This window comes from Corella eumyota, chromosome 3 (genome assembly GCF_963082875.1).
Source record: "Corella eumyota chromosome 3, kaCorEumy4.1, whole genome shotgun sequence".
Taxonomy (NCBI): domain Eukaryota; kingdom Metazoa; phylum Chordata; class Ascidiacea; order Phlebobranchia; family Corellidae; genus Corella; species Corella eumyota.
The window spans coordinates 3,111,141-3,123,069 of NC_137492.1; the positions used below are offsets into that span (position 1 = coordinate 3,111,141).

General features: G+C 30.0%; 2 protein-coding genes across 3 annotated transcripts; one reads left to right on the forward strand and one right to left on the reverse strand.

Annotated features, from left to right (window-relative positions):
- Positions 1-293: 293 nt before the first annotated feature.
- Positions 294-5,042, reverse strand: LOC145745419 (uncharacterized). The gene is made up of 13 exons (XM_082563492.1): positions 4,836-5,042; positions 4,565-4,714; positions 3,945-4,151; positions 3,659-3,825; positions 3,459-3,559; positions 2,955-3,376; positions 2,805-2,873; positions 2,466-2,665; positions 2,235-2,340; positions 1,983-2,120; positions 1,807-1,905; positions 1,543-1,721; positions 294-1,424 (listed from the first exon to the last, which is right to left on the reverse strand). The coding sequence occupies exons 1-13, from the start codon at positions 4,971-4,973 to the stop codon at positions 788-790; spliced, it is 2,613 nt and encodes an 870-aa protein (XP_082419618.1). The 5' UTR covers positions 4,974-5,042; the 3' UTR covers positions 294-787.
- A 915-nt stretch (positions 5,043-5,957) lies between these two features.
- On the forward strand, positions 5,958-11,837 carry LOC145744793 (phosphatidylinositol 3-kinase regulatory subunit gamma-like). Of its 2 annotated transcripts, none has more exons than XM_082562740.1 (12): positions 5,958-6,155; positions 6,261-6,385; positions 6,604-6,821; positions 7,020-7,098; positions 7,363-7,495; positions 7,936-8,105; positions 9,052-9,189; positions 9,534-9,655; positions 9,818-9,994; positions 10,091-10,261; positions 10,546-10,650; positions 10,979-11,837. In XM_082562740.1, exons 1-12 carry the CDS (start codon positions 6,131-6,133, stop codon positions 11,202-11,204), a joined length of 1,689 nt encoding a protein of 562 aa, XP_082418866.1. In that variant the 5' UTR covers positions 5,958-6,130; the 3' UTR covers positions 11,205-11,837. The 2 variants fall into 2 exon arrangements, with proteins under 2 accessions (XP_082418866.1, XP_082418867.1); XM_082562741.1 differs by having other exon boundaries at positions 6,273-6,385.
- Positions 11,838-11,929: the final 92 nt, after the last annotated feature.

Genomic DNA, 11,929 nt, shown 5'->3' on the forward strand with positions numbered 1-11,929 from the left:
AAAATACTGATATTCAAGTTAGTTAGAATAATGTTAATTTTTCTTACATCTGTTTTAACATTTTGTTCTTCTTGTATGTAAATTTCACTTGTTGAATTTAAAAGCTCAGCTTCAAACGGTTTATCATATTTAAGTTTAAACTTTTCTAAAAAAAGAAAAAAAATGTTTTTATTTTTTAATATACTAATTATTAGATTTATTTTTACCTTTTTTATTTTCTTCAGTCATAGTTGAAACGAAAGAGACGGTCACAACAATAGTAAATACAATACATCCACCGCCTATTAGAGCCATGATTATATGGTTTCTATATTTCGAGCAGTTTAAGTTGTGGATTATAGCTACCACGCTGGGGACTTTGTGTCCTACATTCCTTAGCCTTGTGCTAGGTGCTTGAAATATTTTAGGCCCCATTTTTAATATCTTTTTAACTTATGCCTATGCTTACAATTTTCTTATTTGGGATTTTTTTAATGAAAATGTATTTTGAAAAGCGTCATAATTGAATGAACTGTTACGAAATACACTATATTGTAAGATAAATTTCCATATAATAGAAATAAATTTTCATATAACAATAAAATATTAGGGGTGTCGTTGAAATTTAGTACAACATTTTTAAACAGCAATTTTGACTAGTTACTTAGAATACTATTAATCAAAAAATCGGTGGTCGTAATATGGTCGCAATACAAGTAATGTTGCACACCATAATCTGTAATTTTAAAGCTCTATTTTGATAGTTTTATCAAAAAAAAATGTTGTTAATAAGGTATAGTTTTTTGGTTTAACTTTTGGTCGATGGTGTTTCACTGCTGTCTTTTGAGGTTGAAACTTTAGTTTTCGGTGTTTCAGAAGGTTTATTAGATACAGAATTAACCGCTTTCTTTTCAGGTTTAACTTGTGTCTTTTCTTTAGCGGAATTACTGTTACCAGTATTGTCGTTGTTGACATTTTTGGTTTTACTCGATGACGCGGTTTTTGACTTGGTGACGTCACTATTACCATTGTTTTCAGTATGTTTTGAGTTTGAAGTTTCTGATTTCTTTAAATTAGAACTGTTTGAGGTATAGGTATTTGATTGGGTTTTAGATTTTGAATCACCTGCGCCATTTACTGTTTTGCTAGACTCTGAGGTAGTCCCGTTAACCTTACTAGCACCAGTTAAGGACGATTTACGGGCAGTGCTAGTTGGTTTTTCACCAGGAACCTGTCTTGGTGTCCGGGGCTGAGATTTTACACTGCCACCGGATCGACTGGTACGAGACTGCGAACGTTCGTCAGCCTCTATTTCGTGATGATGGTAATGTGAATTGCTGGTATTCAAGGAGGAGACTGATTTGACTAACACGTGTCTACCACTAGCACAACGTTGTACCTTGATTTCTTTTTTTTCTGGCATTTTCTTTGAATTAGGTTTGCCTCTGTAAATTAAAAGAAGCAAAATTAGACCCTAAGAAAGCAAAAAACAAAAATTGTAACCAAATTGCGCATATTCAATTTTTATAACGTAACCCATTTAAATATATGTTTAATATTTACTTAGATTCCATTAATCCTTTGTAATACTCCATTTGTTCGGTTATTTTGCGCAATTTAGTTTCCATTGCATCTCTTTCACGAGAGACCAAACGAATGTGCTCTTCTTCCTTTTTGCTCTTCCGTTCTCTCTTATTAATTTCTCTCCCTTTTATGTTAACTTGCTTTTTAAGTTCATCCACCTAAATCATTTTAAGTAAATATTGGTTAAAAATGTTACATGTAAATTTGTGTAGCCTACAGTTTACTGGTTGACTATTTACAAACCTCTTGTGATAAAGATTTCAGTTTTGCAGTAACAGTATGCAGCTCAGTTTGTGATGCGGACAAATTTTCTTCAGCCATTCTCAATGCTTCGTAAACATCCTATAATTAAATTTATATTAATTTTTGTATAGTAATGTCAGCCTTGGCAAACTATAATTCTTCCTAAATTAACTTACTTTGTCCTGATGATCATCAGTCTGCGTTCCTTTACGGACTGTAACTTTGTCCATGGACTTTATTTTTGATTCTAGTTTAACAATTTTTCGTTTCATTTCTTGGTGAAGCTTGTTAGCTTTTTTGGCGTTCTGTTGTATCTGATAATAAATATATTTAAATTATGACAATATTTTTTAAAATTTGTATCATAAACGTTTAACTTTTAAATTATTTTAAGATGTGTTGTACTAGAAAAAGTGGATTTAATTTACTTGATAATTTCCCTGTCGCAAAGTATCGTGATCTTCTTTCAAGGATTTATGTTTTTGATGTAATTCTTGTAGTTTTTGTTGCAGTTCAAACTCCTTGAAAACGTATCTGGTAAAATAAAAGATAAATTAGTTCTTAGTTATTTAATAAACTTTGATTCGGTTAAGTCAATGTTTTTAATTTATTTTAAACACTGTTTAGGAAAAAAAGAAAAAGGCAAAATGTAATATTACTTGTCTTTTTCTTTACTCATTCTCTCCTTTTCCTGCTCCAATTTCTTGTATTGCTCTTTTATGTCCTGGATAATCTTATGTTGCGATTCCCGTTCAGTTTGAATGTCTTGATGTTCTGACCGTAACATTTTCCATTCGACAACCAGTTTGTCGGTTTGTAAATGACTGAGCGAGTCGAACTTGACTACTTCATTGTATAGCTGTAAAATATAAATGGCCTTAATATTTTTCTGTGTTCATTGCAACATTAAATTACTAATGATCCATTATTGAAACTAATAGCTCTATAAATCATCTTTTAAATTATTATTAAACTATTGAACAAAGCTGTGTATTTACTATTAACAGTTCGTCGCAAAGTTGTCTATGTGGTGGAAACTTGGATTGTGATGAATCATCTTCTGATAACTATAATTACAAGGTTTACTTTTAAACAACAGTAAAGTTATATTTAAATTTTATTCAGATACGACAAGTTGTATTATTTACGTTATCGCAGGACATCGAGTTCTGGTGCGTTAAGTTGTTTCCTTCAGACGACATTGCATCCTGAATAGTGATCTCAACATTTCTTTGTTCATCATTTTCACCCGCGTCTTTTTTCTTCTCTGAATTCTCACCATTCTCCTCCAGGTCATCTTCCTCCTCATCCTCTTCAACGGCGGGAACTCTACCCCAGTGCCCATCCTCCCTTACCTCTTCCTTGGTATTCTCCGGCGGATCAGAAACACTTTGCTTATCTCGCTTAACCAGAGGAGAGCTCTTTTCTGCTTTACTTCGTTTGATATCAGGTGATGCCTTCGTAGTTTGTGTATTATCCTGTTTAGTTTTACCTTCCTTGTGCTTACTTCCTCCCTCGCTTCCCTTTTTAACAACTTTATCTCCACTTTTATGTGGTTTGTTTTTTTCAGCTGTAAATTATAATTGATATCAAATGTCAAAATTCAACTAGCTTAATATGCTTTAGTGTTAAATAGCTACTTAATGTTTTACTTGTAGGTGGTGCCGCTTCTTCCATCTTCTTTGTAGTTGTTGGAGAAGCCGCGGGAAGTGTTTCTGAAGGTGGGACCGGAGTTGGAGTCTTTCTAGGACTTCTATAATTTAACCAACATTTATTGTAAGAAGAGCTGCTTACAATTATTAGGGCCAACATTTTGACAATTATACAATACTACAACTAAAATTAATAATACCTTTGTCCACTTGCATTGCTTGCGGTTTCATTTGCCTCGCTGGCAGCAAGTTGGCTGCGATACGCTTCCAGTCTCTTCTTCTCTTTTTCCACCCTCTCTGCTTCCTGTATCGTTCTAGCAGCTTCTTCCAGAAGAGGATCTTCCTTGTCATCCTTTTTCTTCGGACCCTTTTTAGTTTTTCTATAAAAACAAATCCCACTTTGTTATAGATGATTAAAAAATAGAAAAATCAGTCAAAATAGGCACATTAACAGCCTTTAGTTTTTGTCTTTTTTTTAATTTAAACTTGCCCTTGATTTTGCGTTGTTCCATTTGCCGTGGGTGTATTATTAGTTTGTGCGGGCGCCGGTGTTACTTCCCTTTTTTTAGTCATCTGAGCTCTGAGTTTGTTTTTCATATTAGAAGCACCACCACGTGCATTCTGTTGTCTTGGCGACGCGCCGTAGTGAACGTTTTTACGATCTTGAACTTGAGGGTGCTGTGCCAGTTGTTCCTGTTCATTAGTGTATATCATTTAAAATACAAGAAAAAAGCTGTAAAATGTGTTTAATTTATATGATGTATAACATTCATAAGATTTAGGGCGTGTTGATGGGCCTATGGAATTTTTAGTTATACCTTATATATACCTTAGCGTGGCTTTAAAAGTTTGTTTAGTGTGTGCTAGCCCTGTGATTATAAGATATCAGATTCTTCGAGTAAGTGTATAGTCCACTTAATAAACTGATACACGCAACAATAGAATGTGCGTAATAGGATAATAGCCAATTGTATTATGTGTTGCGCAACAACTTCACAATGTCCGAAACGAATTTATTGAATTTCTAATAACTAACTCTGGATAATAAACCTTAGTAATAAACACTGTAGTCTTAAAAATTAGACTTTTTAGGATTATTTTTTTACTTGTCTTATTCTTTCTTGCTCTTCTTGCAATTTGACTTGCTCTTCGTGAACTTTGGCGAGTTCAAAAAGGGCGCCAAACGCTCTCTTTCCTTCAGGGGCGACCAAAAACCCAAGCAAGGCAACGCGTTTTTCGTAATCGGTTTCCCATTCCTGTAACAAAACAATATAAATGAAATGTTAACTATAAAAGCTCATCAAGTTAAATGGTTACAACTTTGGCTGACAGGCCATGCAAAATAATTGACTTTGTCATTTAAATAGAATGTATTACCCTCATATCGTCTAGTACTTCTTTGCTCATCATTTTAGTTTGTCGAAGTCTTTGTAAAACCCGATCTACGCCTAATTCCTGCACCAAATTCATTATATTCTCCAACTTCTCCTGCTTTTGTTTAGAAAGTCGAACCATGACTACGAATTAGGAAGTTATTCAACAAAAATATTTAACCAAAACCGTTGATTTTAAAAGCTTTTTTACTTTTTTAAATCACGTTTAGTCTAAACAAAAGGTAAACACCTGTTAACAAAAAATAACAAAAGCTTGTTTGATATAATGTTAAACTACCATCATAAAACTTACTTTAATTAGTCAAGTCTAACTTTGATTAGTTATTCAACTGTAAATATTTCGATGACACAGCACTGTCTAATAAGCCACTACCTTTCATCTTTTTAGGCCACAACATATATCTCCTTTATCCGACTGTTTTCTAGTTTACTCGTACGAAATCAGATACTACGGCTTATTAAAAGAAAAAGAAATACTCTGCCTTCCTAAATGTATCACGAATATGTTTGTCAATTTAGTCTGCTGGTTTAGTACAAGGTTCTTTGTTAACATTTCCATGTTTTGTACACGCGACGGAATGCTACAGTATCAGGTTTCAAATCGAATATTTAAGCATCTTGTTTCAATGACTTGTTATATATTACTTGGTTATTAGGCTAATTAAAGTATTGTATCAATTTAAAAGAAATTTTTTTGTAGTATTTTTGTGTATTTTGTTATTATAACTTGTAAAATAAATTTTAAGAGTTTCATTTTCTAAATTAACCCGATATTCGACTTTTGGTAATTTTCTTGAGAAATGGTATAAAAAATGACCAATCATTGTCTGGTTTACAACATTAATTTTTATAAATTTTACCGTTTTAAGATAATTAATATTGGGAATAGAAATAAAAATCAGCACAACGGTTGTTAAAATGCCCTAGAGAGGATAAGTCAAAAAATAAAATGCATGACTGTAGGCAGTCAGTCAAAAACTCTGTTTCTTTACTCTGCATCAACCAGGATATAAAACGCCTGCAAATAAAAAAGATTAATTAAGGGGTTATTTTTAAAGATTTTAGCGCACATTTTTAAATATAGACAATAACTTAGTATACTTATTGTGTTAAGGTTAGATTTAAAGTAATATGTCAACCCGTGTTACGATTATTTAGTAACTTTATTTAAATTTTGATTGGCGTTTGACAAAGGAAAAAATTCAAAAACCAAACCAACAGACCAACATCACAATAAAATTATTTTTTTAATTCAATGTTCTCGTGAATAAAGTAATAATGTGGCCACATCAACAAAGATCAGGTAAGTTTTTTAACTTAAAATAGATTGCTTACAAAGCAGAATCTTTTTATGAAATTATATAGCTGTATAGGTATGTATATTTTTATACTTATTATAATTTTTTAGTTACAAATTTAGGCACAGAATATGAGATAGAATCGGATTGGTCTCCAACAGATTTATTGAAATGCATTCCTTGTTTAAAAAATGATATAATATTCGTAAAGAAACCATATGTTTTTGAATTTAAGGTAAGATATATATATAAAATTTTGTAACTTAAATTAGTTAAATTGACGATGTTTAATACAATTTTACCAGTAAATTTCTACATTAATGTTATTTATTTAAAAAAAATGATGCTACTTTTGACATCTATTTAAAATTCCAGCAATATAGAAATATTGTTATATTGAGGATAAAGTAAAAACGTAAAAAGTTAATGGTCATTTGAAATTAATTAAACCAGGGAACTGAAGAAGAACCAGAGGATTGGTTATATGGTACTAACCAGCGCACCAACGTATCTGGTTACGTACCATCTCAGTTTGTGAGATATTTAAGATCAGTTGGCCCCGTTTCAAATTATGCCCCACCCCCTGTACCCCCACAACTTGAAGTAATATCAGAGGATGTTGTGGATAAACCCCCTAGTGTACCCCCTAGACATGGAACAATGGCGACTGGGTAAAATGAATTTTTATAATAAACTGAATTTATTGTAATTTTTTAAGTATGCAAATTTTTTTTTTATGCAAAAATTTTTTACAATCATTGCTTTATGACTAAAAGTAATGATAAATAAGTACAGCTATTGGTTTATTTATTTTTATTTTTTTTTTATCATGTAAAAGTTATATGAAATAGATTAATTTTTGTCTAAAGGTCAAATTATGTAACACTTCGGGGTCAAATTGTTAATGACAATCAACCAGTTTTGCCCATACCAACTGCCAGTTTAAAAGTAAGTTTTTTAAGATTTTTTGCTTAGCTTATGCTGTATTGCCCACATGAACATTTAAACTCTTGTCGAAAAAAAAAACCAACGGCAAATCAATTTTTAAGCAATTAAAATCAATATTATTTCAAACTGACAATAGCAATTTAAGACTGGGTAAATGTTATCCTACATTATAGCTGTGAAGCCGACCTTAAATAATATAGTATTGCATTTAACTGTTCAATCTAAAAAATTTATGATTTTAATATTTTTATATTAATTACTAAGGATCAGGAATGGTATTGGGGGGATGTTACAAGAGATGAAGTGAACTCAAAATTAGCCGACGAACCTGATGGCACTTTTCTTGTACGTGATTCAACTAACAAAACCGGGGAGTACACTCTTACATTAAGAATGGGTAAGTGTGTTAGTTTTTGATAACAACTTTGTTTTAATAATTAACATTAATGAGAGACCCACTTTATAAGTTATTTTTTGTTGTTGTATGAATTAAAAGGTTGCTTTGCTGTTATAAGTAATATATATATATAATGTTTACAAATTTGGATTTAATATTTTTATTACTTACGAATTGTAACTACTTACGTATTATTAAACTAGTAATATTTGTACCTTGGTTTGTGGTTTTTTTCACCTTGTAAATGTTAATAATTAAACGGCTTTCTATAAACACAGTATAATATAACCTTAGGTATTTTTAATTGGGATATAAAAAATGTAGTAATAATAAAATAATACAATGTTCTTAAAATTTTTCAATTAAGAAACACCTGCTACTTAGTGTTTTGTTTACATATCTAAATAACTATTTTAATACTTCCTTCTCTTTTAATGTAGGTGGAAGCAATAAGCTGATCAGAATATGTAATCGAAATGGTTCTTACGGGTTTTCGGATCCCTACCAATTTTCTTCTGTCGTTCAACTGGTCAATAATTACAGAACCGAGTCATTAATTCGTTACAACCCTGATTTAACCACTACACTTAAATATCCTGCAATAAGACAGGTATACAATCAATTTAAGATGTTTTTGTTTTAAAATTGTATTTATCAAATTATAACATTGTTTAAAGTTTGATAATTTTAGTAGTTATTATTATTTGGTGTTGTATTTTTTTTTATCTTTGTTGTGGGAAGGTCGACTTTATGACTGAATCATAGAGTAACATCTGTTACCCCATACTTAACTTGCATCAGGAAGTTTGGGATATTATGGATAAGTATAAGCTGCTAATTGAGTGTTGGCTCAGTAGGAGTACATACTGTTTATAGCTCTTTGCTTAAGGGTGCTACAACATAAGAGCAGTGGAGATCAAACCAAGGATCTCATGCCAGTATTGCTTTATTGTTATGAATTTTTGCTTGATATAATATATTAATATACACAAAATTCATTGCATGGGTTTTAAGCCAGATTTTTTGTAATTGTTAATAGAAATTTTCAAACTTTGTACTGGTTCTATAAAAATTTTTTGAATATGAAATGTTATTCTCCAGTGCTAACAAAGGCACTTTATGATATCACCATGGCTTCCTGTCAGTTGGTTAAAACTTGAATTGAGTATTATGTTTGTAAATATAAATTTTACTTTTAGCAAGGAAATGAATGTTCTAGGTCAAATTTAGTCATCATTCGTTTATGTATCAAATATACCAGGCTTAATTTCTAACAAACGAATGTGTATTACCTAATATTTATGTCCATTTTTTGTATAATTTTTTTCTATAGTTGTCAATATATAAAAAGTAATATTTTTTAGGAACAATTTTTAAAAAAAAATTTAATATTTAATTTTCTTTATTATTGCTTTTTTAACACTGTAATATTAAAGTTATATTTTTTAACACAAATTATAGCTTAAAATGTATATACAGTATATCAAAATATAACTTTTTTTAGAACTAAAAAATTCGAAAATTTTACTATATTTATTTTACTAATATTTTTACAGCAAATCGTAGAACAACCTATAGTACCTGGCCAATCGATGGACGAATTATGGACCTCATTACGAAACGCTGACAACTTATTTGTTCGAGCAAGTAGCGAATACCAAGATATTTACAAAAATTTCGCGACTAGGCAACAGGTAGATATATTTTTATTTTTACACCATAATGATAAAATTTAATTTAACTTATGATGAAAACGAAAGTAAATTAACAAAGGTCAACAAATGTCCTACGCAATGGTTATATTTATTTAAGATTTTATATCAGTATTTTATTTATTTTGTCTTAAATGTCAATAAAATAGTGATATCATCCTAGCAAGTAAAGATTTCTGCAGTTATTTTTAATTTAATTTCACTTCAGCATGTCAAACATAAATAATTTTAAAAATTTTATTATAAATTTTGCAAAATATTTTTTTTGTTTTTAATAATTTTTTTTGTATTTTTATTATTTTAAATTATATATTAATTTTTTTTAGGAAATTCAAATTAAAAGAACGGCGATAGCTGCTTATGAAGAAACAATTAAGATGTTCCAAGAGCAATGTTCAACTGTTAATATTTATGTAGATCAAGCTAAAGGCACTAGAGAAGAACAGAGGTTATAACAGTTTAAAAAAAATTACCCCAGGCCCTCACCCCCCAAAAAAAATATTCAACGTATTTTCTGTTGAAAAAAGCAACATATGGCCTTACTTTATTAAATATTGAATTTAACTATAGCATTTTTTTATCTTAAAATATTTTTTTCTTTTTTTTTCAGACTTGTCGAAAATTTTCGTAAAATGCAAGCAAGGTTAAGAGACATTATGGGTCAACTTGATAACCTTAAAAATCAATTAAATGAAGATGTAATGGAAAATAGAAGAATTGACACTGAACTTAATGCCAGCAAAGCTGAATCTTATCGTTACAAGAAATTAAGGGATGCCAAAATACTGTAAGTCATTTTAGAATTCTATTTTAAAAAAATTGTTATATTTATTTATTCAAAAATTTACTCAAAAAATTATTTTTTTTAAATCTTCCTCCACAGGTACATCAAGTCTCTCCACATCTCGGATGAGCAGATCAATCGCAACCTCCAACTAGATGATGAGGATGATGAGATGGGGAGTATATATCATCGACCTGACAGCATTAACTTTCAGGCACAATATCCAGAACACTGTATCGAGGAAAATTGGTTTTTCCCAACTTATGGAAGGTCAATAAAACTGTTTTTTTTTTTTTAACAAAAAAAATTTTTAAAACTTTTTTTAGTCTATTTAAAGTGAATTTATATTGTTTTTAAAGAATGCTAATTAAACACTTGCCCTAAAGGCTGCATTTTTACCCATTTGAATAGATTTATCAGAGCTCCACAAACGGCATTTTTTTTAAGGCTATAGACATACATATAAAATTTGCCAAGTTAACAACTGTTTATATAGAACATGTTTTTGAGATTTAAATAGCAAAAATATTTATTAAAAATATTATGATTAACAGAAAAGAGGCAGAATATGCTTTATCCGACACTGAGACTGGCACTTTCCTGATCAGACCGCGTCGACAACACACAGCCGCCGATGCCCCATATGCATGCTCATTAGTGTAAGAATAATTTTGTTAACAATTTGTGTAACTAACTTTTAAGGTTTATATCCAGGGTCTCATAACATGAGGTCTTGGGTTTGATTCCCAATGCTTTTTAAGTCATAGCAACCTTGAGGCACAAGACACAATCTTTAAAATGCAATCAGAATAGTAATTATTAGGCATTTATCATTATTATATTAAAATTTAAATAGCAATACAAGATTTGGTTGATCAATATAGCAAAAAAAAAAACAGTCATTTTAACTATTTTAAATTTTTTTATGCAAATTAAAATTCCTAATTTTTTTCTTTAACTACATTTAATTTTTTGTAAATTTTACAGAGCAAATGGCCAAGTACATCATTGCCTTATAGAAAAAACGAGTGATGGTTACGGCTTCGCAGAGCCATTCAACTTACACTCTTCACTCAGCGACCTAGTCCTGCATTACGCACATAACTCACTTATCCCCCATAACCTGACATTAGATACAACACTCAGAATACCAGTGTCATGTGTAAAACAAAATTTAAGAGGCAGTAGAGTGCAAAACTTGAATTATCACTAATTTTTTGACGGTTTGCAATATACTTTTGGTAAATCCTGGCAACCTTATTTTAAATGCACTTATTTTTTTTTTTATTTCAGCAGGCAAAGTTCTGCTTGTAATATAGTTTAAACAAAGTGAATAATTATTAGATGGTAATTTTGCTGCTAATATTTTTTGTAATTGACTGTTATGTTAGTGTATAATAATTCTCAAGTTTCATTTATGTGTTTATTGCCTTCACCTTATTGTGTTTTTAATTGTTTTATATTTTATTCCAGAATCTGAGTCTATTTAGTAAAATAAGAAAGTGCTATTGTTATGTTTTTTGGTGTAGTTTTTTTAATAATCACCCTATAATTAAAGTTTATACTATATTTTGGCTATTGTTACTTGATTTCACTAGTTTGTTCTATTAGAAAGTACAAAATTTAACAAAAATAACATTAAAAATTAAAATTGTTAATTAAAAATAATTTGTTTTATTTCTTTACTGTCTTTTTTTGAAATGGACAGTTTGCCAAATTCTTTTGTTTGCCTATCTGTACTTGCTGGCTATATATTAGTTTGTTTTTTTTTGAGTAATTTCTTTTTTTTAAGTTGAAAAGTTATTCACGTTATGTTATTCAGAAATTGCGAATAAAAATGCACAAAATTAAATTCTTTTTAAAATAAATTGCGCTATATTTAGTATAAAGGGTCAATAATATTTAAACTTTAAAGGCAACTTAAGTCTGAGTTAATGT